This window comes from Neocloeon triangulifer, unplaced genomic scaffold (assembly GCF_031216515.1).
Source record: "Neocloeon triangulifer isolate White Clay Creek 2 clone unplaced genomic scaffold, ASM3121651v1 ptg000009l, whole genome shotgun sequence".
NCBI classification, from domain to species: Eukaryota; Metazoa; Arthropoda; class Insecta; order Ephemeroptera; family Baetidae; genus Neocloeon; species Neocloeon triangulifer.
This window is the reverse complement of record NW_026775551.1, coordinates 1,153,197-1,171,781: the sequence shown is the minus strand read 5'-3', so window position 1 is coordinate 1,171,781 and position 18,585 is coordinate 1,153,197. Positions and strand designations below refer to the sequence as shown.

The 18,585-nt window shown below is 34.8% G+C and overlaps 5 protein-coding genes across 5 annotated transcripts; 2 read left to right on the top strand and 3 right to left on the bottom strand.

The window, feature by feature from the left end:
- Positions 1 to 386: 386 nt before the first annotated feature.
- Positions 387 to 2,156, top strand: LOC132195332 (trypsin alpha-like). The gene is made up of 7 exons (XM_059617259.1): positions 387 to 544; positions 676 to 764; positions 842 to 930; positions 991 to 1,138; positions 1,190 to 1,303; positions 1,369 to 1,521; positions 1,584 to 2,156. The coding sequence occupies exons 1-7, from the start codon at positions 436 to 438 to the stop codon at positions 1,737 to 1,739; spliced, it is 858 nt and encodes a 285-aa protein (XP_059473242.1). The 5' UTR covers positions 387 to 435; the 3' UTR covers positions 1,740 to 2,156.
- A 196-nt stretch (positions 2,157 to 2,352) lies between these two features.
- LOC132195333 (uncharacterized) lies at positions 2,353 to 3,886 on the bottom strand. Its single transcript, XM_059617260.1, has 4 exons — positions 3,756 to 3,886; positions 3,203 to 3,399; positions 2,955 to 3,114; positions 2,353 to 2,900 (listed from the first exon to the last, which is right to left on the bottom strand). The coding sequence occupies exons 1-4, from the start codon at positions 3,793 to 3,795 to the stop codon at positions 2,668 to 2,670; spliced, it is 630 nt and encodes a 209-aa protein (XP_059473243.1). The 5' UTR covers positions 3,796 to 3,886; the 3' UTR covers positions 2,353 to 2,667.
- Positions 3,887 to 5,472: 1,586 nt separating this feature from the next.
- On the bottom strand, positions 5,473 to 6,447 carry LOC132195382 (neuropeptide SIFamide). Its single transcript, XM_059617333.1, has 3 exons — positions 6,366 to 6,447; positions 6,158 to 6,295; positions 5,473 to 5,820 (listed from the first exon to the last, which is right to left on the bottom strand). The coding sequence occupies exons 2-3, from the start codon at positions 6,285 to 6,287 to the stop codon at positions 5,720 to 5,722; spliced, it is 231 nt and encodes a 76-aa protein (XP_059473316.1). The 5' UTR covers positions 6,288 to 6,295; positions 6,366 to 6,447; the 3' UTR covers positions 5,473 to 5,719.
- A 2,155-nt stretch (positions 6,448 to 8,602) lies between these two features.
- LOC132195397 (beta-1,3-galactosyltransferase 5-like) lies at positions 8,603 to 11,885 on the top strand. Its single transcript, XM_059617354.1, has 4 exons — positions 8,603 to 9,017; positions 9,690 to 10,087; positions 10,482 to 10,764; positions 11,672 to 11,885. The coding sequence occupies exons 1-4, from the start codon at positions 8,710 to 8,712 to the stop codon at positions 11,757 to 11,759; spliced, it is 1,077 nt and encodes a 358-aa protein (XP_059473337.1). The 5' UTR covers positions 8,603 to 8,709; the 3' UTR covers positions 11,760 to 11,885.
- LOC132195396 (metal cation symporter ZIP14-like) lies at positions 11,587 to 15,923 on the bottom strand. Its single transcript, XM_059617353.1, has 8 exons — positions 15,609 to 15,923; positions 13,943 to 14,237; positions 13,711 to 13,880; positions 13,550 to 13,663; positions 12,848 to 13,057; positions 12,569 to 12,791; positions 12,324 to 12,508; positions 11,587 to 12,204 (listed from the first exon to the last, which is right to left on the bottom strand). Exons 1-8 carry the CDS (start codon positions 15,732 to 15,734, stop codon positions 12,040 to 12,042), a joined length of 1,488 nt encoding a protein of 495 aa, XP_059473336.1. The 5' UTR covers positions 15,735 to 15,923; the 3' UTR covers positions 11,587 to 12,039.
- Positions 15,924 to 18,585: the final 2,662 nt, after the last annotated feature.

The window sequence follows — 18,585 nt, the reverse complement described above, 5'->3', positions numbered from 1 at the left end:
CCCGAAATTTTTATTTCCGAATTTAGTCAGAGGTCAGAGTATGCCTTTTTGGTCAACAACATATGTACTTAAAATACAGAATGGTGATTCCGGGTGATTCTCAACAAAACTTTTCTGGCCAATTCAAATTAAAAAAAAAAATCATGAACCCTGAACAAGGAATTTTACAATTTAAAATGAAACGAAAAAGGTCCAAAATCTTTGTTCCAAAATAAGTGTATTATGTCACCCCATTCAAATCTGTTTCATTTGCCGTAGATAACGTGCTCCACATTATTTTCATTTGCTGATATTTGATGAAAATAGTCAACGAATACGTTAGTGATAAAAAAAGGGGGCTAACAAAATTAGAACTTTGGCAAATATTTTGCAATATAAAAGCGATGCACTCTACGTGCTAAATTTACTCGTACGCCAACTCTCGTTAAAGAAAAGATGAGGCGCGGAAAGGCCATTATTTTTGTTGTGGTGTTGGTATTTTTAGTAAATTTTACAATTGGGTCAGGGGACGTAGAACCTGATGTGCAAGAGAGGAATTCTGCAGGTAAATAATTATACTACTATCATTAATTAAATTATGTCAACCATACACTTCACCAAAATAAGTAAAAAATATTTTGATCACACCTTTAAAGAAAATAATAAACTCTAACCAATTTTTATTTGATGATTTAGTCAAGTTAATCAGGCCAAACAAATTACCATCACCGAATTCAAAAATCGTTGGAGGAATGGATACTGATATCGCTAGGTATCCATATCAGGTAACTTCTTGCTTCTTTGCTATTGTCCTCAATATGGAAAAAATTAATTTAAAACACTGGATTTTTACCATTTTAAGCTTTCCGTTCGGCTTGATGGACAGCATGTTTGTGGAGCTTCAATTATAAGTGCAAATTATGCTTTGAGTGCTGCTCACTGCTTTGTTAGGTAAAATTTTATTTAATTAACATTTCATTTCTACAATATAATTATGCTTTTAAACAATAGGGAAATATTGGAAGGTGTGAAAGAAGTTACAGTGGTATCTGGGAGCACCTATCTGGACAATGGCGGAACCTCCAGCAAAATTCGATCAATAATTTCCCACCCGAACTACTCAAACAGAACTAATGAATTTGATATAGCTGTGCTTAGGGTATTTTTTTTTTAAATTTTCTTAATTTTGTACTAAATAATTTAACTTTAGATGGCCGATCCTTTTGTATTTAATGAACGTGTGGCTGCAATTGCATTGCCACAAAGTGGTGCTCAGCCCTCTGCGGGTACAGATGCAGTCGTTACAGGATGGGGACTTCTCCAGGTGCATGTTTTTATTATAATTGTTATATACCGAAAAAAAGGCTAATTGATAAATTACCGAGTCAGTCTGGAGCTCAAAATGTGCCCAACACTCTTCAGCTTGGTCGGGTGAAGGTAGCAGATTTTCGTAGGTGCCGACGAAGTTATTTTTTCCGCGTGAGGACCAAATTAACAGGAAGAATGATCTGCGCAGGAAACGAAATTACCGATTCTTGCCAAGTATGAAGATAAAAAAATCTTAAAATTTTATTTTTAATAGCAACACGTATTATTCAATTAAGGGTGATTCCGGTGGCCCACTTGCTGCAAACAATGTTCAAATTGGAATCGTCTCATTTGGAGCAGGATGTGCTACACCTGGACTACCTGGAGTGTACACAAATCTTGGTGACCCATCAATTCGTAGCTGGATATCAGAAAACACCAATTCTCTATGAGAGAGTATCATTAATCATTATTTATATTAATTAAATATTATTATTCAAAAATTTAAGAATAAAATTATGTTATAAAATTTATTAAATTTTGAATATGGCTAATGTTTTAAATTTAATTTTTTTATTTTGAATAGTTTGTAAATAATCTATAATTAAAAAAATATAAAATAATCAACTGGTATTCTTTTTTGGTTCAAAAATTGCACTAAATTTTAATATAATAACAATGGATTTTGCAGTTTTTTGTGAGATACGGGAGAGAAAATATGTGTAAATACTGCTGCACACCTGAGGTTTGTTTTGTTGATAGCTTGATAACATTATCACCAGAGCAAATGGTGTACAAAAATAAACATTTTGTGGGTCAGTTCGCGTATCTCCACTTTGCCTTCACATAATGAGAATTATTACATAATTATAATATAATTATGCAGCAATAAAAACACATTTGAATCATTTCTTGTTTAATTATATAGGCATATGTAAATATTTGTACCCTAAAATGGATTCTGTGAAGAAAATTAGTAACAACTTAAATTCATCTTTGAAAGCGTTTGCAAAAATATGTTTTATTTATAGATATTTCTTCTCTTCTCAATCTCATATTATACAATTCTTTTTTTTTTTTGTAAATAGTCCACAATAATAACAAACAAAATATTTGTTTAAAATTCGCATAAGAACACTTTCTCTCTGAAAAAGCGTTTCATAAAATACATTATTTTTATGAATTAAAACACTCCTTCAGGCCATCATTGGATAGGGTTGGCAAAGCATTATTAGAAAATTAATAATATCTTTACGGCTAAATAAAGCAAAAGCAGTTCGACGACTAGATTCACCACAGAGAAAAATTATGCAAGGGAAACCACTTTTAATAAGGCACCAATACGCGCTAAATGAATGAAAATTCTCACAGTGAATGACGTCACTTTTCATACTCCTTATTTTGATCCTCTCTGCGGGGTCGGAACGGCGAATATCCACCCTCCTGCGGCAAACGCTGGTATGTCTGGAAGGGCGGCGGTGCCACCATCTGAGCAGCGGAGAACTCGATCTCTTGAGAGGAAAGGTCCTGCGAGCTACTGTCAAACAGCTCGTAACGGGGACCCATCAGTGTATTTTCCTCAGACGAGTCCGGGCCGCGAACAGCTTCACTGCCTGCAATTTGGTTTTTGCTCAAAATAGAAAATATTCTCTGTGAGCAAAACTCACCGAGGGCGCTTTGAGTGCGGGAGTTCGGCACTTGGCTTCGCACAGGGGAGTTCCAGAGGGTGGTCAAGCTGGTGGGTCCTGTCCGAGCGACCCTGTTTGGAATCACGTCCTGACGGCCAGATGACCACTGCGTTGAGCCGTCTTTTGCCTCGGAAATTCCCTGCAATGAAGGTAAGTGCCATTTTAAAAATTCCGACTTTCATTAGAATAGCCTTATAATCATGATAAAATGTTCCGAGTAAAAATACCCATGAGTTCGGTCCTTCCCCTCGTCGCCCAATGCGAGGCACATTCTTGGTTGCTTTGAGGAAAAACGGCGTATCTCCTCCACCACTGCGTCGACCAATTCTCGGCACATTTTTCGTTGCTTTTAGGAAAAATGTTCCTGCATCTGAATCGGCTTCCAAGCCAATGATCATTGCAGAAAGTAAAAACAGAATTGCAGCTAAAAAAAAAATTAAAATTTAATTAATATAAAGATTTAAAATTTAAGAAGCAGCACTTGAGTTGATCAAAATGAATGATAAAATGAGCTATAATTTATTTATTAAAAATCACTGTTCTTCATTTTTGAGAATAATTTAAAGAAATAATTTTGTATCCATTGTTTAATTAAGACAGTCGTGAAATATTTTTTCAATACAGAAGTCACAAAGTTCAATTATTTTCTTTTTTTTTTGTCAACAGAAAACCCTGTTTTTTATTTTGACTTTTTATAGTTACGTTTTTAAATGAAATAATTAAAATACTTTTTGTCAAAAAAAAAAAGACAAGACAGTACATCTGTAACAATCAACTTACCTGGTGTGACTTTGCAGTTTGTTTTGAAAGCTCTGCCCATTTTTGCTTTGTTTGAAAATCAAAATGCGCCGTCCTCGTTGTCTGCAATGTGTATCCACGAGTTGTGGTCCCTGAACACTGTTCCATCCCCTGAGAATCAACTGGCTTTTATACCCCGCACAAGCACCAAGGTGAGACCCTCATTGCACCTGTCGTCTCTTCTGGCGCCGCTTGTCAGAACATTAGCCTCATTCGGGGGCGGCGGTCGCGAGACAGTGATCGAAACGTCACCAATTTTTATTTTCAAGGGTGCCATATTTTTCCACGGAAAAAGGAATAATTTATTGAAATTTATTCACAGACCTTCTCTGTCGCACTCGATCACTCTCACGGCCAAATTGATATGAATTATGAAAATAAGGAAAAAGTGAAATTAACTCTTCTATTTTTATTTGGCATCAAATTCGATTAATTGTGCGTAAAAACTTGAACTAAATTTTTACTTCAGCGCGTGCAAGTGACGGAAAGTGGCCTAGATCGAGAAAAGGCGCGCGGAGGGTTGAATGCTCTTTTGCAAGGGACGCCTAATTCCCGGTGCGCTTCTGACATTTATAGGTACCAGCATGCAGATGTCGTTGATTTACACGTTCCCAATCGATTGATCTTTGTCTAGCGCCTTCCATGAGATTATTGGCACCCCACGCGACAACCACCCTCGACACGCGTCCTATGCGCACAAATCGCATAATTGATTGCTGACAATTGCACATCCTTAGCTTTTATGTGGAAATGGAAACACGTTGCATGGATCCTATAGATAATTTTAGAAATATTCGTTTTTTGACACACACAAAAATCTTTATTGTAACATTTTTTTAAATTTGCAAATTGCCAAGTAGATTTTCAGTAAAAAGAAAAGTAGCATAATGTTGCAATTGCAATACTTAGAAAAATAAGACGAAATTAACCTAATATGAGACTTTTTTTGAAGAAAATTTTGTTACAAGTTGCCAATGCACACAATTATTAATAAATAATGTATTTTTTTATTTTTTTTATTTAATTAAATCATAAAAATTTAAATTAAATTCATTTTATTTAAAAATTATAATAAATAATGGAAATGAAGATTTGGGCTTTTCCTCGTTGCAAAAAATTTTGTTTTTCTTCAAAAACAAACGGCTCTACCAGTTTCGGTCACGGTCTGCGACCCTATTTCAAACCCTATTTGCAAACGCGTTTGCTCATGAAATAGGGTCGCAGACCGTGACCGAAACTGGTAGAGCCGTTTGTTTTTGAATAAAAACAAAATTTTTTGCAACGAGGAAAAGCCCGAATCTTCATTTCCATTATCATCTCCTTGAGTGTCAACTTCTTCAAACAAATATAATAAATAAGATAATGTTTTATTAAATTTAATTTAATTCATTGTATCTATTTATTTCTGTATTTATTTTTATTTTTAGGGTCAGGCCGGGTCAGGCCAAGACAAAGTCTTGTCGGCCTGTGCCCTTTATTAGTGGTGCAGAAGGCACCACCCAATTCTTATTATTTCCAGATCTATTTTTAATTTTAGTATCATTGCATTTGCATTGTAATAGAAAAAATACGCAACTTATTTTATACACGTGTAAGCTTCACTTTCGCTAACACATTATAATGTGCCGCGTTCTTAAAGGGCATTTCCGGCATTGTATGTGGGCAGTGAAAAGAGGAAAAATACAAATTTGAAGTCATTTTGTGCATCGTTTATTAATTTTCAATTCTATCCAGAGAAAGTTACAAACATAAATTCTACGCCTAAAACGACCAACCCAGAGAGCCAAGCGTTACTCGGCCCAATCAAAATATTAGTGCACATCTTTTCCCCCCAAAACTACTGCTACGGTGTTTAAATTTCTTCTCTCTCTGGCTAAAACGTCAAGTACAAGCTATATTTATCAGCCGGTTTTGGTCAGTGCCTAGTTGTGTTCGCCATGATTACATTATTTGTTGTCGGTGGCGGCCGGCGCGGGAAACCAGGTTGTGCAAGCCTCCGAAGCCAACTCGCAGAGCGAGAAAATGGTACGAGCGGTTCCTTCCGGCTCTGCAAATGTATAAATAAAGTACAGTATTCATTGAAAGTGGTCTCGATCATAAGCAGCAAGTTGTGGACAGAAAAATCTGTCGCTTTTTAGCAGTGCTCTAATTAAATTCAATCCGGTTAAATGAAAAATGAAAGTTTGAGGAAGTTTAGGAACAAGATTATGAGTTACTAATAATACATTGTCCAGCTTTAGATTCAATGGAAGGGAAAATTTTGCTCCAACACTTTATGGAAATTTTTAGCGTAAAATTATTTTAACTGCATTGATAAAAAATTTATATGAAAATTAATTTGCTCATTACTTCACAATTGAAAATGCAAAAACGGGAAATCATACCTGCTCTCTTTCCGAAAATGCTGCCGTTGAAGGGTGGTTTGCGGTAAGCCTCGGCAGGGTAGCAGACCATCAGGACGAGACTAACGATCAGGATGACGGTGCCGAAGCGAACCATGAGACCGGCTGCCATTGCAATTTCTAGCAAAAAATCATTTTCAAAAGTTTTACAAAATTCAAAATCAAACACTCTATTGTAAAAAATACTCACTTGTTTTGAGGAGCTGCTTGCTGGGGTGAGAGCTGGTGGTTGAATGTGACCAGTGAAGAGAGGGTGCCGTTTTTATAAGGGACGGAAAAAGGGCTCAATATAGGCATCGCCTAATTGCAATAACCAACTCATTTGCGGTGCATCATTTGATTATCTTTTCCAAGAGATGAGAAGCTACGTCGCCAACGAAAATCAATTTCCTCTGCTCATTGGAACGAAAAAATGTGGGACGGGGTGTGTGTATATAATATAAAACTAATAATAGAAGAAGAGGTCATGACCCACGAAATAAAGTAGGAAAAATAACTTATAAAGTTTGTTTGCAAATATGTATTATTTATTTATATTATTTTTTCTTGGTGGTGCCGTTTTTCCAGCATATTACCTTTCTTTTTTTAACTATTTTTTTCAACTTTATAATTGAAACAGTTTGGTATTGTTTATATTTGTACAAATAAACTGGAATAATCAACAATATCAATTAAATATGTATATAATAAGCTTAGAAATAACTCTTAACCTATGTTTACGTTAAATAAGCTAAAATATAATTTTAAAATATGATTTTTTTATTTTCCTAGGATATTTTATTTCATGATATCATTGCCCATTTTCACACATAAAACAGCGTTATCAATTAAGTTTATCTATAATTTAACCAACGCTGAACAATTAATGGAGAAAGCGATTAAGCCATTAGACGCAGCGCGTGTTTAATTAAGCAAGCTCATCATAACGACGATTCACATAATGACTTTCACAATTGCACTTCTGTCACACAAACGGCGCCGCGCTGCATGCTTTTAGCTTTTTTATTGTAAAACTCTCAGGTTCAGGTCGTTCAAAAAAAAAGTGAAGGTGATTCCTAATTGTTTTGCAGCGCGAACGAAAGTGCCACCGGCGTTTCTCTGCGTTTCATGCATAAATTATATATCATTTTTTATTTTTGGCTTACGTATTATTATTTCTGATCAGGTCGTGTTCGGTCCAGCCTTGGACAGTATATTGGCGTGCGAGAAATTAGCCTCTGGCATATTTGTTACATGCTGGAGAGTTCTTTTTGTGTTACGCAATTGAAATTTCTCCATTCGATCAATGCGGTTCCAGTAGGAAAGAAATAGAATGTGCATGAGACGTGCACAATTGCAACGCGCAGATGTTAAAATCGTGACTCGGAATCTCCAGCCAGGAATGATCTTTTGGCACTCCAATTACGTGAACATTCACTTACTTTTACGTGCCCTATTAAAGTTGCTAGGCGATTTAAGAAAGTATAGAGAGCCCAAGAGAGCCACGAGATTTAATTTATAAGCAATAATTTTAGAGCTCGTCGAGCAATATTGAATGATAATTAAATGAAATCTGTTCAATTGAAATTACTTTGTGGTTCTTTATCAGTTGAATACCTTCTGTTCATGTATAACAACATTTATCGATTTATCATACAAAAATCAAACTTTAAATAAAATATTAATTGATTTTAAAATTAGTTTTAAATCTTAGTGTGGGCGAGTTAATATTTTTACACCTTAGAGAACAAAGATGCAAAAACCTTGAAGGATCAAGCAACCACAATCGTGTCTGTTCTTTATTAGGGTGAAGGTGACATAAAATTGCAAACGAGTCCAACGCCTTCTTGCTGGTGAGCTGATTATCCGCGCCCTGTTACCAAGGTCACATCTCTACACCAACCAACAATTATATGGTTCCGATCAAGCTGCTTTAATCATTTTAACACTTGGAATGTCGCATTTATTGTTTTTTATTCTGTCCAACAAAATTTGTTACTTTTTTTATGCTTTCGATAAAAATAAACGTGATCTCTGATCTGCAATAATAATTTTAAAAGAAGGAAATTATTTGGCATCTTAAAGCTTTTTTTCAATTCATTTTTACAGATTTCTTGATTAAGCTGAACTGAATTTACAAACGTACATAGAAATTATTGTTAAATCTTTGTTTATTATGATGCTGCTTTTTTAAAATTTTTTTTATATTTCTATTTCCATTTCAAGTTTCGTCTTAAAAGATTGGTTTATTTTCAGTGTTTTAACTGAAGAGTCTTAAGACATATTTTCATCGTCATAAGCTTTTTTCCCAAAACAATGGTAACGCTCAAGTGATTTATTTATTATTACACACTCTGCAGCTCGGATCGCTCAACCGCGTCTCTCAACAGTGTACGAATTTTCACTTTCACTCGTCCTCCTACTCTTTTAGCTGCAGCGCGTGGCATTGAAAATAATTTTGATTTCACTCTCTGTCGCTGCTCCAGTAGTGCAACGACGACGTCGGCCGTCGTTGCCTGCTGCCCGTCGAAGTGCCTCGAGTGTGTCCGTCCGACATGGACGCCGGCGTGTCCGGCTGGGTGCACCACCTGGTGGTGGACGCGTCCCTCAAGTACTGCAACTGCTACGCCAGCAGACCCTTTTACCGCTTAGTGTGCCTCATGTGCTTCGCTTTCTGCGTCCTTTTCTTTGTTTTTTCCACCCAACAACAGTCCACCTCCGGACACTTGCAAAAACATGAAGCCATCAGACGGACTTTGTCTCTTCATGAGCCCACCGGGCCTCACTTGGACGCCACAGACCTCACCGTCAAACCGTTTGGGTTTGAAATTAAACTGCAGCCGTCCGCAAGAGGTACTTTTAAGTAAGTATTGATTCTTTTGTCTTAACTCTTTTTCTTACAATTAGTGCCTCTAATTAAAATCAAATATTGAAATATTTTGATTGTTCCATTAATATTGAAGCAAATTATTTATGATAAATTAAAACAAACTTTAATTAAATTTTATAAGTAAATGATTTTAGAAAAATTAAAATGAACAGAACAATAAACCTTCATTAGCATTCACGCTTGACACGACGGAACCTGTCAATCGTGCCGTAAATTAAACATGCTACTATAGAAGGCTGCAGATTGCAGAAAAGGAAACTGTTGAATTTCTAAAGAGAATTGTATTTTGCAAGATATTGTGGTAACGTTAGCACCTCTCATGATTGACTGTAAATAGCTTAAAGTTCTCACAAATCAGTTGCGGTTTCGCTCAGCACTTTTTATTGTAAAATTGGATCAAGTTTTTACTTTTAAGAGGAACCACAAAAGTTGGTGAAAATAATAACAAACAGTAACGTAGAAAAAAACTATATTTTTCTTTGAGGTTGATTATATTTTAACAATCAACCTAGCAGAAAATAATTTTACCTTAACAATTAAAAGCCTGCATAAAAAATAGCAGCTCCATATTAAATTTTTTTGTTTAATTTATTAACTTGTTAGTGATTAATTCAAAATTTAATTCCGTCTCGTTTGCATCCGAAGGTCTTGTCACAAAACTGATCTCCTGATTGTCGTCTGCTCGGCGGTGCAGCACTCGGACAGGCGGATGGCCATCCGCGAAACTTGGGGTTCCGCCGAGGCTTTGGCGCCGTTGAATGCGGCCGTGGTGTTCGCATTGGGTTCCAGGCCGGCTGGAGAAGAGGCTGTGCACGTTGAGGCCGAGCAATTTGGGGACATCCTGCAGGGCGACTTTGAGGACACGTACATGAATCTCACCCTCAAGTCGACAATGCTGCTCAAGTATGTGTCCGGAGCGTGCGGAGATGGGAAAAAGGCCCCGCGTTTCGTCATGAAGACTGACGATGATATTTTCGTGAACGTGCCGCTGTTGGTTGCGGTTCTCAAAAAGAATTATAAAGAAGCAGAAAAAGTAATAACAGGTATTAAAAAGCTTTTCTGAATAAAAATTTATTGTAGTCAAATTATGTATCAGTTATTTAGTATTTAATATTTTTTAAGGAATAATTTAATGAAATGAAAATTTGCGCAAACTATTTGAATTTTATTTGTAATAAAATAAAAAAAATTAAATCTTATAATGTTGCTTGTTAAATTAGAGTCGTCAAAAGATGTCTGTACTATTCTCCACTTTTGAATTTGTGAAATGATGTCATATAATTAATTATATAAATTATCTAATATCAAAGAAAATGTGCAAACGAATATTAAAAGTTAAACTTATAATTGAAATAGCTTAATGCAGTTATTTAATTAAGTATCTACTTTTACTTTATATTTGGCCTCGTATATTAACAGTTTATTGTTCTGCATCAGGTTGTGCGAAACAAAAGACAGCACCAAAAGGAATCAGCATGGATGGCCGTACGGCGCCCTCGCTGCTGCCAGACTTTGTGGCTGGCGCTGGTTACGTCATGAGTGGACCTCTGGTCACTGAACTCTACGCCGCTGCCAGAAGAGTCCGCAAACCTCTGAAGATGGAGGACATTTTTGTGACTGCCCAATGCGCCCAACTGGTGCCAGGGGCGCACCCACCAAGACACGACCCTCGATTTAGCTGCGGGGGCATAATCAAGGATGACTGCGAACTTGTTTCCTTGTGAGTACCACAGAAAAATATGTATTTTAATTTTTTTCAAATCACCATTTCATCATGATTCACAGAATTGTATTTATTTGACATTTAACAATTAATTTTGGACTTTTGAACTTAAAACCGTTGAACATATCAAGGATTCTCGAATTTTTTTAATTTTATCTTCACATTTTGTTATATATTTAGAAAATGAATATGATACAACCAGTGTACTCTTTCTCTATGAAGTTTTCCTTTAACCTGAATAATTTAATTTTTTAATTTAAACGCTGCTTTCGCGTTCTTGATCTTTTTACTGCCTGTCGTACATATAGAAAGTAGAGATTAAGCACCAGATATAAATTCATTTTCTGATGTCTGCATCTCGTGTGCACAGGAACGGGCGAAAGTGATAAATATTGCTTTTGTGTTTGTTAATAACAAAAGGAGAGCTTAGCTTTCATTCCAGTGGATAACAGTAACCGGCCCTCATCATCAGAATGCAATTCACGCAATTATAGTAATCTTGCGAGATTTTGATTCGTGCAGAGTTCATTTTTTCACTTTGATTTAAATAATATAAGAACGAAATAATCAGAAAGTGGATTGATGATGAAATAGATTCCGCAAGAACTTGCAAAATTATATTTATTCCTCTTGAACCCTATAAGTCAATTTTATGCTCCGTGGCCTTATTAATTAAGTGGAAAAATATTTGAAATATTAATATTTATTCTTCTCTGCTGGAACAAAATTTTAAAAAATTGTTAATGAAAAGAGAAGAAAACATTTAATATTAAAACGCCCAACATCAAAAGAGATTCGGCCAGCGCAGAAAATTTTAACATAGAAAACAATTTGAATTTTTATGCAATTTTTTTTTTATAATAATTGTGTATCTGTTCTTTATTAAATGATTAACTTTTTCTAGATTTACGGGACACCACATTACTCCGCAAAGGCAATCAGCGATCTGGGATAAATTTACTAGTGATCCGAACCCGTGCATGGATTTCTGATTTGATACTTGAAGCTAAAGACTGTGATAAAATGTGAATTGAAAAAATGCGAGTTGCAGATTTTACCATTTTGTGATCATAACAAGTTGTGAATTCTAATAAAATAAAACTCAACTAGAGTGAAAGAATTAAAAACTGCAGTTTCTTAAATATTATGTTTGTTGTTTAATGGCACGTCAAAATTTTATGCATAAAAGCATTCGCTTCAGTTCATTGGGTTTTTTCAAAAATACAAATCATTATTGGCAAGTTTTAAACAGAAATTAATAATACAGTGTTCTTATTCGCCTATTTGTATGAGGTGACCAAATCTGGTAATCAAATAGATGAGCACCATCCCAGTCAAAATACCGAGATTTTGTTGAATGAGGATCCACGTTGATTTCATTTTGCCTCCATTTTCCTCTTCTAAAGCTTCGTCGAGCATATTGTTGAGTTGCGGAATCTAAGTGAAAAATTTTTACTTTTGAGAAAATATTGTTTTTTTAAAATAAAAAAACATTTCATTTTTTTAATAGTTTAGCCCTGTCTTTAAAATTAAAAAAAAAAAAAAACGGCATTTACCAAGTCCGATAAAGAGATGTACAGGAAGAGACCTCCAGCCAGACCGAAAATGTAGGAATTAATTTGAAACGATTCAAGTGAAATTCCCAAAACCAGTCCGAGGAAAGCAGTGCAGGCCGACGCAAAGTTGAAAGCCAATGCCTTTTTCACAGACATTCCAGAACTGATCAATATTGCAAAATCACCTATAAATTGTAAATATTAGAAAAACTAAATAAATGTATTAGCTTTAAAAAAATGTATACCCAGTTCATGAGGGAACTCTTCAAAAATAATGGCCAGACTTATGCTGCAGCCAGCGAGGGGACTTTGAGTGAAACCAGCACCGATGGAAACGCCGTCGATGAAATTGTGGATTCCGTCGCCCAAAATGATCATCCAGGCGACGGAGGAAATTGAGGCCAGTGTGCCAGAGCCTTTTCTGGGCGGCTCAGCCAGGAAATCGTGACTCCTGTGGTGAAAAGCCATCTATAAATTGCGGAACAAAATGAGAAAACTGCATTCTAGAAGTGCAAAGTTTGTACCTTGTTTTCAGAATTCAATTTTGCACTACCGGCCGGAAGCACTTCCAAAAACTTTGACTCTTCCTCGGCTTTGGCATTTCCATTTTCAAATGATTTGGGCAAAAAACAGTCCACTTCTATGTCTGCATTATCATTTTTCGGCTTGTAGATGGGTCTGCTGGATTTTTCAGCGGACGCTCGTCTGTTCGAGTGACTGTGGCCGTGGTGACTCTGAAATCAATAATATATAATAATAATCATAAATTTTGAAATTATTTTCATTCTGAAGTAAAAAAAATTGTCTTCCTGAATTTAATTAATTGTTTCCTACGAATTTTCCGTCACTGCAGTGACGGTAAATATTGTATTTTATTCATTTATTATTAATTCTCCATTCAAATACAATGAAATACACAACATCTCACATCAAGTCAATCACAAAAATTAACTGGAGTTTAATTTTATTTAATTTAAATAGAATATTATTTTAAAAATTTCATGCGTTAATAGTAGTTGAAACACACAAAAAAAACAATCAAATTTAACAAATTGGGTATAAAATTAATTTTTTCAATCAGAAAGAAGGTGCTGGAAAACTTGTGTTTAAGCAAGGATAAAAAAAGCTACTTTTTATAGCTTATCTTTAATTATCAAATGCTTATTTAAACTGCATGATTAAAACCAATTAAAACATTACCATTTTAAGAATTCTGTTATACTTACTTCCACTCCATTAAGAACTATTTTGCAGACGCTTTCAAACACAAAAAACACCCAAATGGTCATCCAGATGACCACTGATGAAGACAAGTAGTCCCTGTCCATAATTTCAAAACACTGAAAATTTAATTATTACTTCTCATTTCCGGCGATCTATTTATCACCTCTGGAATGAGTTGGAAAATCGCTGTGGAGCTCAAAGCCCCGATTCCGAGGCCCACCAAATATCTCAGCACAACTTCAAATATTTTCTTTTTCATCAGAGGTACAAAGACGACGCCGAAAATGCCCGACAAGCTGATAAATCCGACGGAGAGAAATCCGTACAACCACACTGCAATCAAATTTAGAATGTAAATTGGCAACTTTTTTAATCAGTCACATGCTTCTTCCAACCTTGCCAGTTTACTGTCTTTGAACCATTACTTTCATTGGCGTCAGTTTCATTTCCTATTAAATTTTCGTTGTACACCAAAAAGCACTTTTCAGTCTCAACGTTTCTTTTTTGCCTTGTGGCCTCCTCTGTTGACGGCGTAACTTCAGCAATTGGCGATGAAGTGTAATTGATATCAGCATTGGTAATGGATTCTGTAGAGATGCCAGTCACGTGTGATGGAATAGTTGTTGCACTGATCGGCTCCACCAGTAAGACTGTATCAGACTTGCCTCTCAACTCACTCAAGGCACTACACTGAAATTTAATGAAAAAATATTGTATAAAAAACCTCAATCACTTCAACATTATAACGAAGAGTTTTCTAAAGGTTAAAATGGTAATTTTTTTTAAATTTAATTATCTTATTTGATTTGTCTTAATAAGACTTCACCGGATTTTATTAACGCAAATAAACATATCAAGTGTTGAAACAACATTAAGTACGCAAGCAGACGCTTTTATCATTGTTTGTTGATTAAATTCAATCAAACTATCGATGCGGTGTGGGTATTTTATATTGGTTCAGTGGACAGCACCAACAAAATGATGGTGCTGATATGTTTATATCGAATCGTGCTACACTTGCATCGGGCATGCTAATGAGCTGTATATGTACAAGGAAAACGCTCTTAATATTTCCTCCCACCATCTGAACGACAATTGCTGATGCGACACAAATGTGACCTTTAAACCACGCATTATTTTTCTTTACTCTTTACCCTGGGGATTCACAGCAAATAAAGAGTCATTTTAATAGAATATAGATTATAACTAATAATTATTAGCAGCTACGTTAAATGTTTATCTTATTATTTGAAAAGAAAGATAAGGAATATAGCAAGAGTCGTTGAAACAGACTACAATAAATGTCTAGTACATAATCATCAAGAAATTTTTAGTGAAGCAAGGAATGATGATAAAAATTGTCTTTTGATACTTAAATATTAAATGGGATCAAAAGATGGGTCCTCTAGATTTCTCCGGCTGTAAGTAGCTCAAATAATTTACAGTTCATTGATCACAACTGCCCCGAAGGTCAAAGTTTTTATTATTGAAATTATTAAATGGATAAAATACATTTTTTATAATTTGACAGTAACTTTCCTATTTCTTAAGGGCACTTAATTCAATAAGTTAATTAAAATTAAATTTTATTATTTATTTATATGCTCATTAAGATAAAAATTTTAAATCAAGATTTGAATCGATTTGAGAAGATCTACAATTATAATATTGTTGCTGTTGCTACAATTTTTAAATTCTGCATTGCTTTGTAACATTTGTTCTAGATTATTTTGACCGCGTGCTCGTTTTTTTATTCAAATTATTCCACAACAGACCGTTATATCATTTAAACCACTGCGCACTTGCATATGCATGCAAATAAGTAAACAAATCGCGGCTGTCACTTTCACGAGGAAAATATCTCCATACTAATTAATCCTCTTGCAGCGCGTAAATAAATGGACGTTATGCAACAAAACCGTTGGCGGTGCCGCTGACACACATCTGGCGTGCGGAATAATAATAATTATTATAAATACTGAAGAAAAACAATATTTAAAAACAAAATCATAAAAAGCATAGCCCTATTTATATTTAAATAAATATTATAAAAAATGTAACCTGGATTTCTCCTAAACACGTCCTATTTTCACATTTGGCATTGAAGACGTCTCTAGACAAGAGGTTAATATCGAAGGCACAGCTTCGGCCGACGAAGAGCAGCACAACTCCGAGGAGCACCTTCATTATTGTTCTTCGTCCTCGTTAGCGCGTGTTAAGAAGATCAGTCTTGCCGCCGGATCCACGTGAGTGAGCAGCCTGTGGGAATGATACCTTGAGGCGCCATCCGACTATCCAACCAGCACTATTTTCCGACAGACCTTTTACGCCGGGCCCTCGAGTTGGACTGGCAATGAGAAGCCGCGCGGGTCTTCCGACTGAGCACCAGATAAGATATAGAAGGCTGTGGTGCTACGTGTGGATGAAAACGAAGCGTGCGTGTGAGGAGCGTGGTAGACACACGGCTAAATACCGGTTAAAAGGCGCTTAAGTGCGGAATAGAGAGTTTTTTTTAATTGAACCTCGCAAGGTTATAAAATTACGAGACCAAAACTTAACACGTGATGCTTTTTAGTTTGCAAATCTGCTTTCTTAGACTTTTTTTCAATTTTTCTTTGCTATACTTATGCAAAATTCGAATTAATCTATTACAAGGTTTGTAACTCTTTCATAACGGGTCCAACTATCAACGGCTTCCAATATTTACGTTTTAATTTTTATTCAAGGATGAACGCGATCTCAAAAATAAAAAATAAAATGTTGTGATCTTTGGCGATCATTTTTCATTTTTTCTTCAAAGAAAACACATATATTTGAACGATTTTTTATAAATTCAGGTTTCAGAGCGAGGAGAGAAAGCGAAAAAGGTACTTTGTGAATGAAAATTTCTCTATCAAATGACCAGATATTGAAAATTTTTCTTCACATCTTACATTTAAATCCTCCCATATTAATTGTAAGCATTAAAATTGCTTTCCGATATTGCAAAAAGATCGAAAATGATCGCATGCGTTCCACTTCCTTTTGCGATTTTGACCATCCCTATTTTTATTATTATTATATTTTTATTTTGTCACGCCAAAGTGCCTTATCGGCCTTTGCCGTTTGGCTTATTTACTTGCAATAGGTAAAAAAAAATTCATAACGAATATTTATAAACATTTAGTTTTTTTTATAAATTTATTTTTTCTAAATTAGCAATACTTACAATTTATTTTGCATAGTAAATTTTATTTCTATAAACCACTACTATACTAACACTAACTTTTATGTAACAAATAAAATTATAAACTCCATCTGCAAATTTGCTTGGTTGTTTAATGGTGATCTCATCACGTCCGTCCTGATGCACTCTTTGTACTCCGATCCCCAACAGCACCAGTTGATTTGACGAGCACCACATTTTATTAAATAATTGCTTTAGATAGAGGTTATCGCGCTACTATAAACTAGCCACACGTGACCATTTGAGATACTCAACGAGCGCAAAATCAATACAATCCAAACATGAAAGATTTTTCTAATCGTTGAACTGGACACTTTTTGTCCAATACACTTTATTTACTGAATAGAAAAGGATATAAAAATAATTATGATAATGCCCAGGCCAAATTAACCCTCCAGCCTTAATTGGCTCTCAGCATCACCTTTGTGTCGAAATAAGGTCTTAATTGTCACCTTTCAAGTAGGAAAAAGATTATGCTGATGCTTTGGCATAATTTCAGTGGAAAAATAATATAGTGAAAGATAAAAAAAAAATTAAAAAGAGAAGAGATTAAATAATTTTTTCTGTCACTTAATTACATACAAAAGTGTAAAATTATTTGCGTATAGAATTCAAAAGAGGGATATTCAAAGAAATATTTTTAAATTTCTGTATATCACATTTTTATTCCATATAAACGTTCTCTCACATCGTTTGCAATAAAAATTTCTAAATATTAGGAGAAAAAAATTTTCTTTTCTGAAAATTTACTATTATTTCAAATAATCCTTTATATTTCATTACAAGAGTTTGTTTATTTTGAAATTACTTTTATCCTTACTGTATAGTTTAATACAGGTATAATTTAATATTATATTTACATGATATTACATATTAATCCGCATTACAAATCTGTTTTCATGTTTTCGTCAAGAAAGACAAATTTTAATAAAACTCCAAACTCCCTATAGAAAATGAATCAGTCGAAATCCAAACTATTAGCCTTTGCTCAAGATATTTATATTTCCATGAAAATAAATATTTCGTTTACGATGATTTACGAAAATTCAACTTAATTGAAGATGAAACGTACGCACAAAATTTAATGTTCTGCACTTTTCGTTAAAGTAAAATCGCAGTCGCTGTACAACCATAAACAGCTCTTATTTGTCTCAACATATTGCATGGAAAAGAAAAGAAAAATTAAAACTTATGCTTGACTGATAAGAAAGTTTTTTTACCAACCTGTGTGTGTGCGTGGGTCAACAGTGATAAAAACCTTCGCAGCAGATATGGGAAACATGGAGGAAATCAGAATGATAAAAATGAAATAAAAATTAAGTTTAATGACACTACATATACATGCAACACTGAAACTGCGGTCACAGGTGGGAAATTTCCGAGACAAAGAGAAACTTCACCAGCCGATAAGTCTTCGGATTTGGCTGGACTTGTAAAATTAGATCAAATAAATCTTTTTCTATAAAAAAAACTTGGGTCTGACACGTCACTACATTAGTAAAAATTCACGGGTTGTGATATTCTGCGGGTTTTGAGTTACCACTGTGCCCACTCATCGCACCTCCTTGCAGGTGGATTCCAGTTAATTCAGCTGTTAATAAATTAGGAAAATTAAGGACAAGGAAGAACAAGAATGATTTTTATTGGGCCGTGCAATTATGATATTAAATAAGCTTTTAAAATTTAAATTCCAAAACCCCATTTGCCAAGTTTATATGAGTAAAAAAAAATTAATTTCGTGAAGAAAGCGATAATTGCAGCTGAGTCATTGCTAGGAAAGAATTATGGTGAACAATGATAATTCTTGTTTTG